This window comes from Acanthopagrus latus, chromosome 6 (assembly GCF_904848185.1).
Source record: "Acanthopagrus latus isolate v.2019 chromosome 6, fAcaLat1.1, whole genome shotgun sequence".
Classification (NCBI taxonomy): Eukaryota; Metazoa; Chordata; class Actinopteri; order Spariformes; family Sparidae; genus Acanthopagrus; species Acanthopagrus latus.
In genome coordinates this window covers 21,143,859-21,165,468 of record NC_051044.1, presented here as the reverse complement: position 1 = coordinate 21,165,468, position 21,610 = coordinate 21,143,859, and the positions used below count along the sequence as shown (strand labels likewise).

General features: G+C 42.8%; 3 protein-coding genes and 1 long non-coding RNA gene across 9 annotated transcripts; 2 read left to right on the top strand and 2 right to left on the bottom strand.

Annotated features, from left to right (window-relative positions):
• Positions 1-2,053: 2,053 nt before the first annotated feature.
• si:dkey-33m11.6 (uncharacterized protein LOC555986 homolog) lies at positions 2,054-5,224 on the bottom strand. The gene is made up of 2 exons (XM_037102084.1): positions 4,403-5,224; positions 2,054-3,501 (listed from the first exon to the last, which is right to left on the bottom strand). The coding sequence occupies exons 1-2, from the start codon at positions 4,569-4,571 to the stop codon at positions 3,428-3,430; spliced, it is 243 nt and encodes an 80-aa protein (XP_036957979.1). The 5' UTR covers positions 4,572-5,224; the 3' UTR covers positions 2,054-3,427.
• Positions 5,225-5,488: 264 nt separating this feature from the next.
• Positions 5,489-7,440, top strand: LOC119021663. Its single transcript, XR_005075714.1, has 3 exons — positions 5,489-5,672; positions 5,987-6,036; positions 6,726-7,440. It is a non-coding gene; the product is annotated as an uncharacterized LOC119021663 (long non-coding RNA).
• A 123-nt stretch (positions 7,441-7,563) lies between these two features.
• Positions 7,564-14,241, bottom strand: LOC119021660 (trypsin-like). Of its 5 annotated transcripts, none has more exons than XM_037102079.1 (7): positions 14,155-14,241; positions 13,827-13,998; positions 12,424-12,583; positions 10,914-11,055; positions 9,830-10,096; positions 8,131-8,171; positions 7,564-8,010 (listed from the first exon to the last, which is right to left on the bottom strand). In XM_037102079.1, exons 2-7 carry the CDS (start codon positions 13,882-13,884, stop codon positions 7,884-7,886), a joined length of 795 nt encoding a protein of 264 aa, XP_036957974.1. In that variant the 5' UTR covers positions 13,885-13,998; positions 14,155-14,241; the 3' UTR covers positions 7,564-7,883. The 5 variants fall into 5 exon arrangements, with proteins under 5 accessions (XP_036957974.1, XP_036957972.1, XP_036957971.1 ...); XM_037102081.1 differs by having other exon boundaries at positions 7,932-8,010; positions 8,106-8,171; positions 14,155-14,240; XM_037102077.1 differs by lacking the exon at positions 8,131-8,171 and having other exon boundaries at positions 13,827-14,047; positions 14,155-14,240.
• LOC119021661 (trypsin-3-like) lies at positions 12,594-21,547 on the top strand. Of its 2 annotated transcripts, XM_037102082.1 has the most exons (7): positions 12,594-13,267; positions 14,425-16,647; positions 17,665-17,733; positions 17,886-18,036; positions 18,234-18,375; positions 19,640-19,897; positions 21,078-21,547. In XM_037102082.1, exons 2-7 carry the CDS (start codon positions 16,641-16,643, stop codon positions 21,225-21,227), a joined length of 777 nt encoding a protein of 258 aa, XP_036957977.1. In that variant the 5' UTR covers positions 12,594-13,267; positions 14,425-16,640; the 3' UTR covers positions 21,228-21,547. The 2 variants fall into 2 exon arrangements, with proteins under 2 accessions (XP_036957977.1, XP_036957978.1); XM_037102083.1 differs by lacking the exon at positions 12,594-13,267 and having other exon boundaries at positions 14,423-16,995.
• The last annotated feature ends 63 nt before the right edge of the window (positions 21,548-21,610 follow it).

Genomic DNA, 21,610 nt, shown 5'->3' with positions numbered 1-21,610 from the left:
ATCATTCAAGCTGTCTCATATTGTATGGTAAGTCTTAAAATCCTGAATATTTGTTGATGCTGTAAAAGGTGTTTATTTACATATTCCATGCCAAACAGAGAGGGACTCTTTCAGCATATCTGGCAACCTGTCAGTGTTTTGTGCCAATACCTTGTAACTTCATGAGTAATTTCTCCTCTTCCTCGTACAGAAAGTGTTGTTCTTCTCTCCTTTCATTTGCTGTTGTTGGTTTATGTGTTTGTCCTGCTGTATTTCCATACAGCTTTTCAAAATCTGTAAACTGATACCAAGAGTAGAGAAGCGTGGATTTGACTTTGTGGCACCTTCGAGGTTGCAGTTTCAGGCATCATCAGGAACATTTTCCCACTTAGTGATGGTGTGTGTTAACATGTGACACCGGTTCCTGTCTTGTGATGCAGACTTTCTGTGTTTGGCGCATCATGACTGGTCAGACACAGTGTCATTTTGCGGTGTTTATGACAAGTGCACCTGCAATTCAGCATTTTCAAGCAAAGACTCTTTAGCTCTCTCTGTAACTCTGCTGGTCGTCCTACGTTGCCTGGAAAAATCCACTCTTCTCCTCCAAAGCTCAGCTAAAAGGTGGCGCATGCTGATAATTGGTATTCAACTTACTACTGTATGAGTCACACGTGTGGCTGCCTTTGGAGTTGTGATTTACTATGGGTGCACAAAATGTGTAATGTGGTGAGTAGCAAAAGGTTAAAAACAAGAACAGCAGACCTGACCTTCAGATTGACTGAAAGGCAAATAATGGCATGCGTGCACCGCACGTTACGGACTTCAATGGGTGATTTCTGCAGGACTGCTCTGATGTGCTTCTGTGATTTCCTGCAGTGTGTCACTACAGGTTTGGCTGTGTGGGAACAGTGTGTGACCCCTGTGTTGAGACCGATCAGAGCTGAGTTCGGTCCGACCACATCACGCTCTCTCCGCGACGTCTTGGATGAAAGGATCCACCACACAGAAAAATCATAGACCATTACTCCCTAAATGTAACATCCTCTCATTCTGTGTGAGGGGATAGGCTGCTGCTGCAGTAGGCGCCATCGTCATGGTTGACTGCCGTCTTGGAAGAAGGGACTATTTTGGCAGGATAATGCGGTCACGCCACTGAGTGAATAGGGGGTCTTGAGAGAAGAGGGCAGAGATAAGAGAATGGAGAACATTCCATTAAAGATAGCGATGGTATCAAGCTGAGGCTCAGGGAAGACTATTCTGCGCCGAAAACCCGGCGCAGCACCCATCGAGTGCAAGGTGCATCTGTTACCATGGTACCCAGCCCAGGCAGCTCCTTTCATGTCTGTCAAGACTGGGGAGGGGGGGAGAGAGGGGGGGAGGGCGTGAGCAATATGTTAGTCTCGCCTGCAGTTGGGAGCTGAAACGGACATGTGTGTACGCTGCATGTATGTGTCCCCAGCGCACGCGCGCACACACACACACACACACACACACACACACACACACACACACACACACCCCGGCGGACGGGAGTTTAAGATGCTGTACGCTGACAGAGGCTCGTCACACAACATGAATCATTTAGTCACCACAGCAGAGTTGGAAATGTCACGTCTCATCAGTGTTCCTCATGCCTCAGTGGCCCTGCACCATTTACATCTCTGGCAACGGAGTCAAAGGGAGGACTTGATTAAAGAGAGGAGCTGAGATTTTTTTTTTTTTTTTTAGATGCAAACAGACATTTATTGCATTGGGAAGCAGCGGTGTACATTTTCCCCACAGAATCATTTGCAATACTGTAGCACTTCATGAGATGGCAGGATGCTGCGCAGTTGTCCGAGCCCAGCGTCTCAGCTCTCCTCTGAGCAAATCCACAACGTGTGTGGATTTCACATTCTTGACGCTTATCTTTCTGTCTCCTTCCGTATCTGATCTTTTTCCGAGGACTGGGATGCTACTTTCTCACAGTGGAAAATGCTGACTTGACCTTCCTTGGCAGCCAGATAGGCAATCCAATAACAACAGGGGAAACTGTACAAGGAACATATCCAAAAGTCAGCCAAGCTATTTGCTACTGTCAATATCTTTCTGATACAAAACTAGACTTTTGTGGGTTTTTTTTTTTTTTGCTACAGTTTTAAAACAGTTTAAAAAACAGAAAGCAACATCGAGTACATGATTCCGTATCGTAAACCACAATCAACACTAAACAGTAAATAGTACTTTGTCATAATCTTTATTACAAGATATTAGGCCACTGTACAAATCAGTGTGAATCGTACAGTACAACGCAGAATTAAGACTGTTTCTCGAGGTTTGTCATTCAAAGCTGTATACGAGGTGCTTCAAGAATACACAAGAGTTTCAGAACTTCTGCCGTGCATGCATGATTTCATATTTGCCATGCATGAGTTGGTACTTCAGTGTTTTTAAGAAAGAGCCCTAAAAAATGGCAACCCAACAAAACGACTGAAATCGTATGAGTAAATGTATAAAGCACAAAAAAAAAGAAGTTACAAGTTGTCCGGTACAGTATATCCCTCATGAGATTTTGGCACACACGATAATGCACAATGCAATATAAATAGTTTATCAATAGGGTGTGTACAGTCAAGTTACAGTATCAACCAATCCAGGTGAAAGCCTGGGAAGCTTACAAACAGGTGGGAGGTACACGGTATATAAATGACTTGTTTAGCTGCAAAGTATGGTAACAAAAAACACTCAGGCAACATCGAGAATTGTTAAGTGAAAAAAAAATGTCACTCTCATTCACTCACAATTTTTTTCTCGACATACAAAAGAACACTCCCTCGGGCCTTAAGTCACTGCAAAAGACATATTCCAAAGGATCAATAAATAAAGTCTTCAACACAGAGAACAAACCAGTTTACCGCTTCCCACTTTGTGCAAGAAAATATGGGCTACCCTTTCCATATTTACAAACTCTGTTATTCATTTGCCCTCGATCAAAATGAAGAGCAGAAAGAATGGTACCATAGGTTTGATTGATAAGATATAGGAGAAGTGTGTGCTTTAGTTTTAAATCAGATTTATTTCTGTATCCTGTCCCTGATTTCTGCATTTCGACAGCGTCACCTCCTTCCTCCAACTCGTCCCCCCCCTCCTCTTGGAGTCTTCTCCCGCTTTTGGATTTATGGCGAAACCCTGTAATCGAGGGTGTGTTTGGTCGTGTGAGTGCATCTGTGTGCGTGTGTGTGTGTCGGGGGGGGGGTCCACCTGGGGGTCTCCTTTGCTGCCATCTCCCGCCCCTGCCAGTGAGTGTCACCCGGATGGCCATGACTGACTGGGAGAGGAGGGCGTGGAAGTGCTGCTTGCTGCCACATGAGAGAAAGTGCTTATATACAGTGTCTTTGGATTAAAACTGGTAAATATCGCCATAAAAAATTTTCAAGAGTGTCTTTTGGGGGGTGGTGAGCCAGGCGCTCTAAGCCTCTGCCGGGGTCTTCTCTGTTCCATTTTTCAGCGCTTCGTCGTCGCCATTCTCATCCTCAATCACAACTGTGGATGACAGGGGAGAGAGAGTTAATGAGGGGGGCTCATCTTGGCGTGGCGTCTTGCAGATCCACCACCGACTGACAGCAGGGCAGTAAAGCCCAGAACCAGTGGGGACTGCGCTGAGTGAGCAGAGGTGGTGTGTGTGCGTGCATGAGATGGGAAGAGTATGCAAAAAGAGAAGGATAAAGATGAGTGCGATTGCGTGTGTGTGTGTGTGTATGTGAGGCACATTTGTGAATATGCATGTCTGTATTTCTGCGCATCTCCTTGCTGTGCACCCACAGGTGCAACCCCTCACGCGTCTGCCTGTTTGCCATGTTTGTCCATGTTGTGTCTGTGCGCTACTGTACATGCAACTGTGCATGTGTGTGCCAGCACTAAGAACCCTCTCCACGGGTGTCATTGGGGATGCGAAAAGCAGAAACAGCCTGGGATGATCATGCAAACACAACACACACACATTAAAAATGAATAAATAAATAAAAAGTAATCATAATTGCAACAGCACAGAGATCTCAATCATTCCAAGCAGTCACTGGGGAGGGGACATCCAGCAGCACAACTCAGCTGAGCAGCATTCAGATGGCATTTAGCGGCACGCACGCACTGCGCATCCAACTTGTGTTGCAATGCGAAGAGAATATTTAAAAAGCCCACACATCCACATACATCCACATACATCCCACACGCGTGCAGACAGCAGATCATCATCTCATCATTCTGCTGGAGAACATGTCGTGGCAAAGGTGTTGCCTATGTGACTGCACGCACACACACACACACACACACACACACACACACACACAGGCACGCACGCACATCCTTTAATTGTGGTCCACTGGTAACCTATGTGCGCATTCAACACATCACCATGCAAACGAAAACGCCTTAATTATATAATTACCCCGTTTGCTCCTGCCTATCTGCCCGAGCTTCGGCGGACGTTTATTCTGTGAGCCGTTGAAGAAGTTGTTGGTGTCTTGAAGACGACAGGTGAAGGAAAGGTGTCCCTCGTCGCCCTCATTTCCATAATGACTCATTTTCTCTTCGTTGAAAGGTAGCACTTCCGACATCTCCAAATGCGTCTTTATCACCAAGGCGCACGGACCGAAAATGTAAAGCTCGCCGCCAAGCTTGAACTCGGTCGTCTGTAACAAACAAAAGAGGGGGGAGAAAAAAAAAAGCCCACAATGCTATCTGCTGACACGATCTAGCCCTTTCTGTTTACCCCGAAGACACGTGTCTGTCTCCGTAGGTACGCAACAGAAATAACAGCGAAATAATAAAAAAAATAAAAATAAAATAAAAATGTCCTCAGTTTCCCCTCTCCTGGAGCTTCGGCCACATTATTCAGGGTTTCCAGCGGTTTCTTCCCCGTGCGTATTGCTTTGGAAATGGAGGCGCGCGTACAATGGAGCCGTGGAGCGCCCGCTGGTTTCGAGCGGCTGAACCCGTCGCACGGAAAATCTGAGGAAGAAATGCAAATTGTGGAGCGATGCAAAACACGGATCCCTGGGAGACCTGGCGAAGGAGCAGCACGGGGGGTTTTTCTGGTGCAGCCCAGAGAAGCTTCCAGTTGGAGTCGTGGCGTACCGGCGCTCCACTCTCCGGGATCTGGATGCAGTCAGAGCAAATGGCGAGCTTATATTCGAGGATGGCCACCTGAACGCGAGCCCAGCGCAGGTCTTTCTTTTTTCTTTTTTTCTTTTCTTTTTTTCTTTTTTTCTTTTTTTGTTCTTTTTGGGAAAGACGTCGTTTACGTGCCACTGCTCGACGAGTTAGACACTCCGAATCGTCCGAAACTGTCTTATGTGATCGTGAAATTGGCGATTGCTTTTGATCACAGGGGCGTTTTGAGCGTGTCCACCGAGTCAGAGCTCGCCAGAGGATGGCAGTGTTTTCATAGGCTGAGATGTGACTTTTGGCCCCATGGCGCACTTCCAGCTCAATATGAAGGGCCTGCGCTATTTTCCCCCCCGCTTTCTCCATTAGCTGTTAATGTCAGTATGAAGGGGTTGTTAAGGGGTTGGAGATGTCCTCGATGGAGACCAGGGATCTGCTCCAGGAAGCAGTTTTACTGAATGATGAGATCTGGATATTTTCCGAGTAGAGACAACGGCTGCTCAGTCCATGTTCCAGGACCTGATGGTGTTCCAGGTTTTACTTGGGGAAAGGTATCCAGATTACTCAGTTAAACACCACAGATGTTTAAAAAAAAAAAAAAAAAAAAAGCAGGCAACTTGGAGATATAGATTCCAGCATTCCCTAAAAGTGACCTCCTCACACTCTGCATTTTCATTCTTCAGATCATCATTTTGATAATGGCACCAGCTCTCAAAAGAAAATATCCATTTTCTCACATTGTAGGTGTAAAGTTACCAGATCAGTGGGCTGTCTTGCTTTTGTAAAATGAAGCCCTCTGTATGTTGAATAATTCTCATCAGGTTTACCACCCACTGTACTGTTTACATAAATCTGTCCTCTACAGGAGCAGCAGCACAAAGGCGTCTGCAGCAAAGGACACGGACCAAAGGACGGGTATTAAATCTGAACTTATCCTCTCTCAGAGAAACTTATATCATTACCCAGACAAAGAGATGAAAGCTGATATGTGGCGCTGCAGCAGGACTAACTTTAATATGCCGTCAGCTATTCATAGAAGAGGTGCAGTCATGACACACCTACTCCCCGTGGACGCACAGAGGCCATTGTTTTATCGAGAGGCTCACCTTTCATATCAGATCATGTCAATAACAACTCTGGCGCGGTCACAGCATGGGATTATATCAGAGCTGGTCTCTGTATTGATTATTTTTGATTAATCAAGCCACTGACAAACGTGCCAATACTGAACATTAGACATGTCACAGGAATACTCACTTTTGCACAGCAGTCACAACTGACAGTTACTGGATGATGCTATGTGCAGCCGTAGTCATAGTACACATAACATTTTCTTTGGGTCATTTTTTACTACTTAAGTTCACAACACTGATGGTGCTGCTTGCTAAGCGCTAACCTGTGGTAGTTTAATTACGTTATCAGTGAATGATCCCACGGCAGTTTTTGGACGTGCAGAACTGAGTTTATTGTTGAGCACAATATTTATTTAATCATTATTCAAAGCACCATACATAATATTGTATATTTACATCTGTAGCATTTCATTTGATTTAAATGACCCCTTGCCTTCGAGTTAATGCTGGGTCTTATCTGCCATGTTTTAGGAAGGACAGGCGTGAGAGAAACAGTGGTAGAGCAACATGTACAACGAGGGAGTTGGACTGTGAGCTCAGAGAGGACGGAGCTGGATGTACACCTACTTGCCATGCTGGTGTCGATTAAGAGAATATTCGAGAACAGCAAACAAAGAAAATTGTGAGTTGCTGGGGAACGAAGGACTGGAGAAGCACATTTCACACCAATAACATAAGTAGTGTGTAACTTGTGTGGTATTAGTATTTTTACTTCAGTAAAGGATCTGTATACTTTGTCCACTGGTTACTATTTTATAACATAATACTCAAGCACCCAGACAGTTTTCTCCACCAGACTGGCGTGGCTGTAGTTTGATCAAGTTTGAGTGACAGTGATCCGGCAAACTGGTGAATGGAGGTTTGTAAAAACACTCACCGTGAAAGCTCCTCTCACTTTAATGCAATAAGAAGAAAACAGAAAGAAACACAAGGCCCGAGAAACAGCTGTTGTGTGAGACAGCCACAGTCAAACACAAAACACACATTCAAATCAGATCATTGTTTTCTAAAGTGAACATACAGTGCAAAAGTCAAATTCAGGACTAAATTTCCTTGTGCAAAGTTCTCGTCACCTTTTACAGAGGAGCAATAGAAAGGCTCCTGACTGGAAGTGTCACAGACTAGCTTGGCTCCCGAACGACTCGGGACAGACAGGTTCTGCAGCGGGTGATTAAAATCTCCCCCGAACATCATTTGTAATCCTCTACTGAGGGTTGTGTTTTAAAACAAATGATCATACATTTACCTGTTAAACTTATACCATTCACTCAAGACATTAAAAGAAAAACAACTCTGACACGACTCTGAATATTCTGAATTTGAATATTTATTTCCATAAAAAGGTGTTTTAGTAACAAGTTACAAACTTCTCCTGATTTACATATAGAACAGGCTTATAAAACTCCCACTCGGGTTCTCACAGTTACTGAAGCTGGAAATGTTCACAGGTAGGTAGTTATAGAGAATACATGACCATTACATTGGTGTTGAAAACATGATCAGATTAATCAGATCAGTGGTCCACAGAAGCACCTTAGGTCCATGTTAGCACAAACATTTTCAGGGGATTGTTGTATCACCGTCATCAGTATCTTGTGCAGCGTTGGTGTGGCTGGTAGATGGTTTGATCTATCCATCGGCGGAATCTGGACACGGCCGTGTAGACTCCTGGAAATTTAGCATCACCGCAGCCGTTGCCCCAGGAGACGACACCATAGACACGCCCCCCGCACACCAGCGGCCCTCCAGAGTCTCCCTGCAAGGACAAGACCACCGCACCTTCCATCAGCCCGCATGTCACCTTGTACCTCATGAAAAAACATGAGATTTACTGTAAAGCCGTTGAGATGCCTGAGCGTTTCCAAGCAGCATTTACTCCTCATGTGCGTCAGATGTCCCAGCTGAGTAAGGTCTTTTCTTCATTGTAGAAGAAACACGACATTTAGGAGTACAGTGGTCAGTTTTGACTGAAATCACAAAACGTGGCAGAGAAGAGAAGAACATTCTGTTTCCATATTTGAATCTGTAATATAATAAGACACTTCCTCACATGTAAAATAGACATTTTATAAAAACCTTCCAATGTGAAATGTCAGGGAACAACATAAGCATACATATACATGAAATGTTGTTTCATATGTAATAAAAACACTTTTATGGAGGACTGTAACTGCCTAAATCATTCATGAATAAATAAATAGCTCAATAAATAAGTAAATATTCCAGTAAATAAAATGAAATTGAAAAATGTAGCCTTTCATTAATATGTAAAATGGGACATCAATTGATATTTCACCTTTAATTTCTCTCTGTATTTACTAACCTTTGTATTAATTCTACTGTTTATTTACATTTCCAATTCAATACATTTCTAATTGTTGTTTAATTATTTACTTTGGAATAATTTCCATTTGCATGGGGGGTGCAAAGGGAGAACAATACAGAAATAAATACAGAAATAGATGACAAAAATCAATACAGAAATTCATGAATAAAATGGATGCAGAAGCAAATTTCATAAATTATTATTATTATTTCATAAATGAATGAATGCCTACATTCATTTTTAATTCGTGGTGCATTTAATGGAATATTTATTTATTTATTGAGCTATTTATTATATCTTTTTTGATGACTTGTGCAGTTTCAGTCCTGCATACACTTTGACTTATATGTAGATGTATCAAATGTTTTACATTTACAGAACGCACTGACTTTTTTTTTACACATTTTACATTTCATATGTAAAACACCTTGAGTCACAGGTGCATACATGTGAGTTCATCACATGTGAGAAGATGCTCCAACGCTAGCGTGATAGAAATGTTATGAAGTCATATGTGCGACAAGGACAATTTTACAACTCAAAATTTAAAAAAAAAGATCAGCAGAGATGAGTGAAATAAAAGCGTGTTCTCACAGGATGGTTGGTTCACCAAATCTCTCGCTGCCACTTGGAAATGCCAGCACACAAAGTTGCCTACTGCAGGGTTAAATATAGCCCATTTTAATTAGTCATTCGGCTCTTTACCTAAGGCAGAATATAGCCTACTGGTATATCACACATTGAATTTCATGTAACTTTTCTTCTCACGCTGAAGGTTGGGGCAGAATCTTGTTGTAGATAAGCAGAGCGGAGCTTGCTGTTGTGACTGTACTTCACAGTTACAGCAGTGTTTTCGGTCCTGATGCTATTTCAGGGCCTCTATCTCTTCTGTAACTATCATAACTAATACAGCTCCTGAGGGTGGACTCGCTGCCACGTCTGCTTAATAAAAAGCTCGTATCTGAACCAACACTGACATCGCGAACTGAGTCGTCATACTGTCTGGGGGATGAGCGTCCCGAAATTGTGGTATTGTTTTGCTTTAATGTGAGCTGGTGAAAAGAGGATGACAATGTGCCATTTGATATAGACTCTTTGGGAATCTACTCTTTCAAAAATGGGCTTGATGGCTTTGTTTGTCACGGTGGATCAGGTAGGATATGAAAGGGCAACACCTAAAGCTCACAGCTGTTTAAAATAACGGGCTGATGTCGTTAAAGAAGGCGTGATCGTGTTTCTCGTCGTGTACCTTGCACGCATCTTTTCCTCCAGTCACGTAGCCGGCACAGATCATGTTTGCTGTGATGTTCCCGTTAAAGGACTCGCTGCTGTTACACCTGGCAGTCGACACGATGGGCACTGCGACTGTCCTCAGGGTGAAGGGGGCCTGGCTTCCACCCAGGCTGTGGTAGCCCCATCCAGACACCCGACACACGAAGCCTTCGACCACTCCTGTCCCCTGCCTGGGCAGAGGCGCCAGCGACACGTATTTGTTCAGCACCATGGGCGCTCGCAACTGGACAGAAAGATTGAAATATTAACAATGGATCAATGAAAAAAAAAAAAGATTTGTAGTGACACACCAGTCTGAATATTTTAATCCAACCCTGCAGTCCCTTGTTGTCTACAGAGCCTTTTATTCTATTTTTGTATCGTTTTGGTTTTACAGCTCTCAAATTCTGCTCAATCTATTTTCATTTTTTCCATGCAACAAAGTTAGCAACTAGCTGGCAAGGAAAGCATCGAAATAGAGCCAATGTTGACTCCATGTTGTGTGTCCAAATAGACAACTGATTCCTGGCACGTTCACTAAATCAGCTTTGTGTCAATGTTGTGTGTAGTCAAATGATAGTTAAAAAAAAAAAAAAAAACAGCATTCAATCTTAAAGGCGTAGCATTATCATAGTATTATCACTCACAAATCTAATAGTTCGCTATACAACCAGAAAGTGATATTTCCTTTGCATTTATGTAGTTTCAAACCAGACCACCAATGCCCAGGGTTTTTTTTTTCACTGTAAATTTCAACCATAAGAAACAATGACAGATATTAGGACTATTTTGGAGGGCTGGGGGGTTTCAAATACTTTCCTTACTTTACTTTATGAAATGGGTGTGTGTGGTCTGATTTGTGTCAGTTTGTAGTCCTTGGCATGAAGTATGAGACTTACAGTTTTAAACGTCTATGATAAATGATAAAAAAAACACGAAACGACAAACTAGCTTGACGAATTTGTGTCCACATTTTTTGACACATTAATAGATACATTTTAAAGGTAGCATTTGACATAAGCAGTGCTGTACTGCATGCAGCTATGTGTGTGCTGTTGCACCTTAATGAGCATGATGTCAGCGTTGTTGGTGCTCCTGTTGTAGAGGGGGTGGGTGACCAGTCTGTGGGGTTTAGCGTACTGCTCGGTACCCTCAAAGGTATTTACAACGTAGTCGCCTGCCACTATCATCATGTGCTCCGCTCTGAAAGAAAAAGGCATTTCCATTTTACATCACATTTATCAACAAAACCAGTGCGAAAGACAGAAAGAGTGGAAAAAATCAGCACAGGCGTACTTTCAACATCATAAACTGGAGACATCGTGGTTGCTTTTAGTATCTTAGTTGAGTCAAATAATGTATCAATAGGCAGGAGAAGGTGGGCGACTGTGATGTGACACACATGACAAATCATGACCTAGACTCAAAGTCACAGTGCAGAGTGAGCACCGGGCCGCCATGAAGCCTGAAGTGTTCGTCTGTCAGGGAACAATGGCTTACTGTGTGCAGGCAGGACACTATAACAGAAATACGGCCAATTTCCTGGATCGAGACAAGATCACACTTCACTCACACACGCACACATATATACACACACTGCAAAGATGTGCCAAGGTCAGCTGACTCGTTTGATCAGTGTGCTGGTTGACTTCCCAGTGGCCTGTATACAGGTTTACTTTGCGTCACGATGAAGCGGCATCGCTCTGACATTACCTACGCGTAGCAGAGTGGATGTTTGCTTTTAGGCATCTGTTGGGACCATCTGCTCTCGATATAAAATCATGCCAAGTTAGCTTCTACACGGCGACTTGTGTGAGTCGACTGAAGGAACGCCAGAAGAATGTCATTGCCTGTGCAAGTGTTCAAACTGTCAGGTCGATTCATGAGGGAAGAGGTATTTAGGAGGCAGGAAAACAGCCTCAGTTCTTGCTTGATGATCCTTCCTTTAACCAATTAGTTTTGGGTTTATAGAAAGAAGACTAAGAGTCTGCAGCCATGATAGCGACTGTGTGAGGTTGTAATTAGGCACAGTGTTGCTTTGAGTTTAATGCTAAAATCAGTATGACAATGCTAACTTGTGCTATGCATCTTAATCATTATCTTAAGATGTCATTAAGCTTCATTAGAGCTTCTCGTTGGATGGTCAGACAAACGTCTGTGCCAAATGACATGGCAACCCATCCAACAGTTATTGAGATGTGTCAGTCAAAACCGAAAGCATCAACCTATTGGTGAATCAAGAGGGAAAGTCAAGGGATTGCCAAAGACATTAGGATACATCTTGGCAGACGCTTGACTGATATCAGACAAAAACTCAGTGGAGTGGGCGTATTGAAACGTCTGGACCCAGACAAGCCAAACATGAATGAATGTAGAAAGACTCAGAGCAATCCATCCTGTAGTTGATGAGATATTTTAGTCTGGACCAAAGTGGTAAACCAGACATTGCCATCCATAGATCCATGCCCCTAACACAGTAGCCTGGGACCTTCCCACCACATACATTTTCACCCAACAATAACAGCAAGAAGCATAAACAGATCACTGGTGACAACAATTAAATATTCGTACCCGATGTTACAGTGCGCTGCGGTCAGCACCCAGTATCTGTGAACCAGTGATCCACCGCAGAAATGCTGGCCCCTGGTGCTCTGTAGGGACACAATGTATTTGATGGAGTTTGGCGCAGCGGTGTGCCCGCCTACGATACGGCCCTGCATGAGCACATGGCCTGCATGGAAACAAAAAAATTTACAGGATAAAGAAATACAAGATATATAGTTATAGCCTACATATATACATGTAGACTGGCGATTGTTGAATTTGTCCCGAAGCTCACAACGCTTCTAGCCTTCATCTAATCTACTAAAGACCAAGAACATCCTACAGTCACAGCTCTCCAGGTATGTATTTCAAACGCGCTTCAAAAGTCCATCTCATAAAACATGACGAGCTTTGAGTGAACAAAAGAGAGACATGAAGAGTGAGTCCTTCCTAATCCCCTCCTCAAGCCCATTGACCCAGCCTAACAATTAGTGGTTTTCTGTCACCAGGGAGGCCACTGCGTAATGAAGGTAATCCAATATAACCTGACCTTCTAGTGTCACCACTTCACTTTGGCTCTGAAACATTAGAGTGGGGGCTCCCGTTCTGCTCTTATGCAACAGCTCAACTACTATACATTGGCTTCAGGCTCTACAGTCGCAGAGGTGATGGAAACAGTAAAGACTATTTCCTGGAATCAACACTCGTTGGCGGAAGCATATTTGAATATTTTGATTGACACTTGATATGGAGCAATCACAAACTAAACTGCTGAGTCTGTTTGGAGGATAGCAAGATTTTGGGGTTCTATTCTTATTCTTGCAAAAAATCCTCAAATTGTCAGATCCCAATGAACACAAGTAGAAGTAAGGTAAAGTTTGTCACTTTTACAGCTTAAAAAAGAAGGTATAACTTCCTAAATTATGAGCTTTTGGTGTGTTGCAAGATGAATTTTGCTAGCTTTGGACAGAGCCATGCTAGCTGTTTTCCCATGCATGTTTCCAATCATAGTGTTAAACTAAGCTAACTAGCTCCTGTTTTTTTTTTTTTTTACTTGTGTGGATTAAAGAAACAAGACATAACGTGTTTATCTGTCAGCTGTAAAACTGCGGGTAGCTTGTTAGCTTTGGCAAAAGCCAGGCTAACTGTTCCCCACGTTTCAAGTTTTTGTGCTAACCTATGCTAACCGGCCGCTGGCTTTAGCTTCATAGCTACTGCACAGACATGACATTGGAATTGATCTACTCATCTCGCTGTGAGCAAGAAAATGAAAACATATATTTCACAAAGTAAAAGCCCTCCTTTAAGAAGATGTAAAACTTCTCCTCCTGAACATTTATTTAAGACAGTTAAACTGCAACAGGTCCAACATTTAAAACTTACGATATAAGTATTTTGTTCCTCAAAACTGAAAAAGACACAGTACTCACTGTGGACAGTCATGAGGTCCAGTAGCACACAACCCAGACACATAAGCATGCTCATCATAGCTGTGGAGGTCTCAGGCCGTTATCAAACACCATAGCAGCTGAAGCACTTCAGCCAAAGAACCAGTGTCCTCTGCTCCTGTCTCCTGTACCCAGCCTGGACATCCACTCCTCTCTGGAAACAGAGGCAGTCAGTCACATTAACCTTTATCCTCGAGTTTCCACTGGGAGAAGAAAAAAACTTTTTAATTTCATCCTTCATCATGACACACAGCACCGGGGTTTAACACTGGAGCATTGATTGAAAAGGAAAGAGAGCAACAAAGTTCACCTTCAAAAACTGCCCTGCTCCCCCCCTGCCATCCCGCCACTATCACAACTCTTTCTCCTGACTTGTCGAAAGGCCTTACATTGTTGCCATGGCAACACAGGGTACTGTGCCGAGCAGGTTCATCTATACTGTATCAGCACGCTCTGTCTGTGTCATCATCCAGGCTTATCCGTGCTGAAATGTTTCAATAGCCTACTGTGTGTGTGTGTGTGTGTGTGTGTGTGTGTGTGTGTGTGTGTGTGCGTGTTTATGTGTGTGTGTGTTTTGTAGCTGAGGGGAGATTCACGTCTGAGACAACACAGAGCTACTCTACGCAGCCGAGACACACAACTGTCCCTCTGTACGAGCATGAATCATCAGTCATTATTGAATCTGTGTCTGCAGATAACGCATTGTCATCACCCCGTTCATCGCTAGTATTATCATCATCACCATCGTTGTCATCATCATCATCATCATCATCATCATCATCATCATCATCATCAGCCCCTCTGGCAAGTCAGCATCATCCGCAGCATGGGAGGCGAATCTCGCCTGACCTCCTCTCGTCCCACATTTAGAGCGGGCTGAATAATTGATGCTTCACCCAGTAGAGAATGGGAGAGACGGCTTTGTGCGGCCTCCCGCTGTCAGGTGTTTCCTGGGCCAGCACTCACACTCACCTTTAAACATATGGTTACTTTTTCAATTTCACAAATACAGAGGAGTTAATACAAATATTTAAGTTGAAGTTCACAATATGAGCACAATTTTAAAGGGTCTCTTTAACCAACATACGTATATGAATTTCATACCTGCACACAATATTTTTGTCTGTAATTACTTTTTTTAAAGAAAACTGTGGACAGCAAGGTCTGTGGATTAACATGTGTAATAGTTCAGCAGCGGAGCCACGCTATTGACATTAGAAGTTGATCAGGTTAAATCTGTTGGAGTAGTTTGTTCAAATTTAACACCTGTAAATGGCACAAAATGAGCATTGTATTCAATATTGCCAACTCCCTGTTGGGTCTTGGTTGTGGCACCAGGAGACTTCTTCGTAGATCTTGGTATGACAAACAGGTGTAATGAATTTCAGACATGCAGGTGAAACTTGCTGTGGGAGCTGCTCTTTAGGGGGCGTTAGCGAGCCATTTTGCCAACAACAACAATAACAACAACAACAACAACAACAATGCTAAAACACTTGCATTTTCCCCATGCTAAATATTGCCTGCTTCTACTTTGAGCACAACAAATTGTCATCAGTTCACTGTAGTTGTTTAAGATTAGAAGCAGAACCCTAGAGACAGATATTTTAAAAACCAAGATTATATGCATGGTTCAAGTCAAGGTAGATGAGAACTTTTTGTGATTTGCGCAAATGGACCCTTCAGATACACAGTTGGAACTATATTTCAAGCTCAAACATTCACACGATTAAGATTTTGTCATTTAATTCAGTATTGGTTCATTTTTTTTCTATTTGATAAGATTTTGTAGCAGGGCCCCACATCTGAGAAGAATGTTAGATGTTTTATTACAGGAAAGTAGTCTTGACAAAATAGTCACTGTGTAACCAGAGGATGGAACTATCATGTGTTATGCATTAGCCATTGTTGCTGGGAACCCCCTGGAACCTCTTCAAGGACTCCACTTCAAAACTCAGACAATCAGAGAAAGATAGTATTCAGACAGAAATTCAAACCCAGCCTGTCAGTTTTTGATGACCTGGGAATGTGCCTCGAGAATAAACCATCGATATCAGCTTCCATAACTTGTTGTGCATCGATTTCATTTCAGTAACACGTGCTTCTCCCAGACTCCCCACCATTACATCTATACTGCACATGCAATTCTGTGCAGGGCATCTGCCTCTCTGTGTCACACACACACACACACACTCACATGCACACACACAAAAGCACCGTGTTTGTCAACTCAGCCTTGCACCTGAGGGAAACGAAAGCACGCTATCACCTTTCACCCTTACAGTTGGGATGACACCTTGGGGAGTGGAGACTGTATGGAGGCTATGAGCTAGTCTACAGACCAAAAGATCCTGTGTGTGGGAACTCAAAAAAAGGAAGAGGAAACCAAAAAAAAGCAGCTTGGGAATTTAAATGATAGAGACTGGAAAGAGACTTTTTACTCTTTGGCATTTTTTTTCCCCTGATGTGCAACTAAGCTCATCGGCTGGACTCAGACGGAGACGTGAAAGGCCATGGCGTGCACGTTGCACATTTGGCTACCAAAGCACTCCAGGACTCGCACTATTTACTGTGATTGTTTCATGTTAACCCTCAATCCACTTGGATGACTCAAGTACTGCCAGATTGGACGGGATTTCTGAGAACAAGTTCTTCTTCTTGTTGAATAAATGAATGCTGTCATGTCCTGCTACAGCACGGCTCAAGTTGGTAGCACACTCGGGGGCGAATAGATGATACTCAGACAGCAGATGAGGTTTTTCCCTTCCCCTCTGTAACGTCACCGGATACACCAACATGTCTGGTGAGTATATTCTATCATTTCTCTTGCTTGTTGGGTTTCATCGCCACTTTGTCTTCACTACGAGACAATAGTCTGAATCTGCGAGAACAAAGGCCTTAGGAGGAGAGGCGTAATGAAAGAGAAGGCTGCTGGGTTTTTTTGTTTTTTTTTTTGTCATATACTAGGTCACACTCTCTGCTTTGTGCGCATGAGAGACACTTAGATATATGGTGCACAATGGCAGGGAACAATGATAGTGTGAGTTACCATATAAAAGAGGCCTGAGAGTTCTCAAGCTCTGCTGCATGTCCCGGCATGAGAGGAGTGTGCGTACGAGTGTGTGGATGCTAGACTTGGACTCTAGATAAGGTAAGACAGCTTTTTACATCAAACAAATATTAGTCTGGTTGTGTATCGTTGTCAATAACATAACAAACTGCATCAGATAGTAATGTATCATCAAAACACTGTGCCCCGCAGTTCTAAAGTGCAGAGGCGATGTTAGCTGTAGGAGATCATGATGCACACCAGATGTCGAGACATTATGTTTTAATACTACATGAGATACGAATGACCTCTTCAGGAAGGCTCTGAATCTTTATCTACCACCGTAACCTAAAATTGTAAAGTGAAGAATAATTGCCAGGCATTCGCTGCAGGGTAAAACTTGAACCTACAGTTCTGATACGTCCCGCTGGGACCATAGCAAAGAAAACCCCCTATTGTGCTGGAGTGAATACATTTGTACTACTAATGAGTTTTACATTTCAACAGTTACAGCTTTTTGTAACTGTAATCGTGGTTAATAATACAGGATATTTTCAAAGTGCATAAAGCAGTGTAAGATAATGTAGAATGCAAAAGGATAAAAAATAAATGTGACACAAGCTGATGACATTCAAGTCTGTCTTTCCACTTTTTGTTTTGTTTTTACCAGTTTGTTATTGTCTGTAATACTGACCACCTATGTCTTTCTTCCTTCCTTCCTTTCTTTCTTTCTTTCTTTCTTTCTTTCTTTCTTTCTTTCTTTCTTTCTAGTCATAAAGATGGACCTGGCTCCATCCTGTCACCTCCCACTCCTCCTTCTACTTGTTGTAAACCTAACAGGTGAGTGCATGCTGTCTTTTTCTTTACTTTAATTGGTTCACTGAACACAGGGCTGACTTCAGGTGACTCTAAAGGAATAACTTGAAGCTTAAATTTCTTGTTTAGAGAAAAGGGCAATATTTCATTTATGAGTTAGATCTCTCGGCCCTTAGGTGTGTGTGGGCAGAGGATCATTGGGGGTGTCGAGGTAAAGCCCTACTCCATCAAGTATCAAGCCTCCCTCCACTTCTTTGGCATCCACTACTGCGGAGGGACCCTCATATACCCACAGTGGGTGGTATCTGCTGCCCACTGCTGGAGACCGTAAGTTACTGCTGTTACGAGCCAGTGGTACTGACACTGAGGGCCAGATCTACTGAAGCGCATGCTGCGCCTTGCCTTCTAATCCCAAAAGTCATAGTATATCATAGTGATCAGGTTTTGCCGTGTGACATTGAAAGAATAATCAGATTGTCTGATCTGTAGCTCTTCTTTCTCTTTTACCTTCCTCCGTGCTTTAGGAGCCACTTGATGAAAGTGGTCCTAAGTGAGCACAGCATCATCAAGTCAGAGGGCGTGGAGCAGACCTTCGGTGTGTCCGCAGTCTTCCAGCACTACATGTACAACCCGAGGACGTTTGACAATGATATAATGCTGATCAAGGTAATGGAACACTATAGAATATAACACAGGGTCGTGTTGCGTATTGATACAGTTTTGGTTTTAAATACTGATCCTCTGATTCAGGGTGTAAGCTGAAACCAATCTAGGTGACTGATTGACACAGACATTCAGTGACCGGCAACGCATTTCTGAGACTACAGGGAAAAATGTCTCTATAAACAAGCAATAAAACTCTTTGATATTAACGTTGCTGTGTCAGTGTCCGCATCAGTATTTACATTTCCGAAATGCTGTTTGATCTGTCCTGCTCCACATCGGTGCTGCCTCTCGAGAGACCCTTCACACGGATGTGTCATATTATGGTAAACATGGATTTAAGCATTATGTAAGGGTTATTTAGTCAATGCTTACGAAACAGCACGACTTAGTTCAATTTAAAGGGGTACTGTAGCTGTTTCGTATTGCGTTTCCAAAAAGTTGGAAGATTCACAAGAGACAGATTTTCCATAGTCTCACTATTAGTACTAAGTATGGGTACAATTCCCAAAAAAAAAAGGCCTACGTTTCCTATAATCAATATCTTAAGAGTATCTTCTCATGGGACCTTTCCTGCCTATATTTCACATCCTTTGACTTTGGCATGAGTCCTAAAAAACAGATTTTGCAGGGCAGTGTGAATATTCAAATGATATCCTTAAATGTGAGCATTTCGTAAATGTACTGAGTTACTTTCCACCACTGCAGACAGGAAGCTAAGATGACCTTAATGGTTTAATCAGGTTTGTCTTCACAGAGACAAAGAGGAACACAGTATACATGTCTTTTCACGGGCTGAGTGCGACTCATTACTCATTTTATTAGATGTGTGAAGGGTCTTTCAGAAGTCTGGTGACATCACTTCCAGTCGGCGAGAACACTGAATCATTTCTTTGTGCATATTGGGGTTTTTCTGTGGAAGTGAAGTGCCAGGACAGTGTGACAGTTTAACCATTAAACGTGTTACAAATTGCCCTGTTGAACTAGAGACCTGTCACAGTCACATTCAGCACTTTTATTGAATAATTGGCTTCCCATTTATGTGCTTATTATCCTTTTCTGCCCCCATCTGTTCATGTTTTATTCATTGTATTCTGTTTTATACAGTGTTTTTATGCCATTTTCGTGCGTCATCAATCAATAGCACAGGCAGCAGAGGAGGCCATTGAGAAAAGCAGGAACCCTCTCTAGTCACATCGTGAATAGAGAACGCAGAGTGCTACCATCACAAAGTGCTTTTGATGTTGACTCTCTTTTTGTGGCTCAGTTGGACCGGCCAGCAGTAATCAACGCCATGGTCGAGCCGGCCTCCTTGCCAGACCCGGACTCACCACCCTTGGCTTACTTCACCCAGTGCACCGTCAGTGGCTGGGGTGTGACCTGGCTCAACAGCTACCAACTGTCACCTGAACTGAGGTCTGTGGATGTGAACATCTTTTCCAACTGCGAGTACTACTACTACTTCAGGATCACAGACAACATGATCTGCGCTGGATCTCGCTATGGTGGGAAAGACTCCTGTCAGGTGAGGCACAGAGCCGTGGTTGTGTTTGGGATACCTTTTGTTGTAACTGGTCATCGAGTATCTCCGGGTTATGTAATGACGCGTCAAATGAGATAAGTGTACTTAAAGGTCTGGTGTCAGCGTGTCAAGTACACAAATGTAGGGGGATTTAGGGGCAGAAATTGAATATTATATTGAATATCATGTTTTCATTAATCAACTGAAACTAATAATCGTTTCGTTTCTGTTACTTTGGAATGAACCTTTTATATATCTACAAAGGAAGAGGTTTCTCTCCCACAGAGCCAGAATGTTGCCCCACCGTGTTTCTATAGCAGCCCAGAGAAGACGAACCGCACACTGACTCTACAGCAGGCCTTTTACATGCGTATTTTATTGTGTGTAGACTGCTAGATGCCACTAAAGGCTACATACTGGACCTTCAAGAGCCTACTGTGACACACAACATTATTGTCATTGAGCCCCAGCAACCCTACCGCCAAAATTCAAAACATAGGGTTAAACTGGATCCCAATTTGACTGATAGCAAAGAACTATCCATCCGAGTTGCTTGTTTTTCTGATACTGTTAAAGCTGCACACAGCACATTAGCAAACAGCAGAGGCTTTATTTATCTGGACCCATGTTTCTGGCCAGCTGACAATTTTAAGTCCAATATTTACTCTCTTTGTCGCTGTGTTTTCTCTACACATTTGGACATGTAGTGTACAGGTTTTTGGAGCACACGGAATTCACACAGTCTGTATTTAGAAATTCCAAAAAATCAGAGAGCTTCATAAGGTTGTGAAGTCACAACTATATCGTGACCGCCCTCAACAATGCCACCAGCTTGGCCGTGGTTGGAAAAACACCAGCAGAACTGATTTGGAAACATGTGACAGGAAAGAGACAGGCACTTATACCGAGCACTTGGCCAGAGGGTGAATAGAGGTGCTGCAGCACTGGACAATAAAGAAAAATGAGTGTGTAAACATTTTCTTGTAGACTCCCAAGCTAAAAGTATGAACCTGAACATGAGCATAATATTGGACCTTTTAAAAGCATTTTCAGCAAGAAAGCAAACACACACTTTGAAAAACACAAAATTCTGATTTGTCATCTGCTGTGCTCGTATCTTACATTAAAATGTTTCACATCAACCGAAAGGTAAACCTTGACTGTTTTTCCCTTCTGCCTTCAGGGGGACTCAGGAGGACCTCTGGTTTGTGATGGTAAATTTGAGGGCATTGTATCTTGGGGCATCGGCTGCGCCTATGCTTTCTACCCCGGCGTCTACACCAAGGTCCGAAAGTACGTCGGATGGATCAAGTGGGTGACACAGAACAGCTGATGAGACTTTTTAAAATTTTTTTTTTTTTTAACAATCCCACTGAAGACACTACCGCCATGAAGATTTGAATACATCCTGATAGACGCAAACTTATCTTTGGTTGTCTTGTATGAATACATATGAATACATTTGCTCAGTGACTTGTTTTCCCAGCTTAGTGAACATCATGTGAGAGAAGATTGAAGTCATTTTTATTAAAAAAAAGTCTAACTGACTGTATGTATGTTACTGATTGCACTTTGTATTTTATAGCTTTACTACTGAGTTTTTATTGTTTTCCAGAAGTGGTGTTAACTCAGCGCTCACACAAAAGCTGGACAATAAAGACACATATTTTCTCAAACCGTCTCCTCTGTTACTCATCATCTGTCACAGACTCCTTT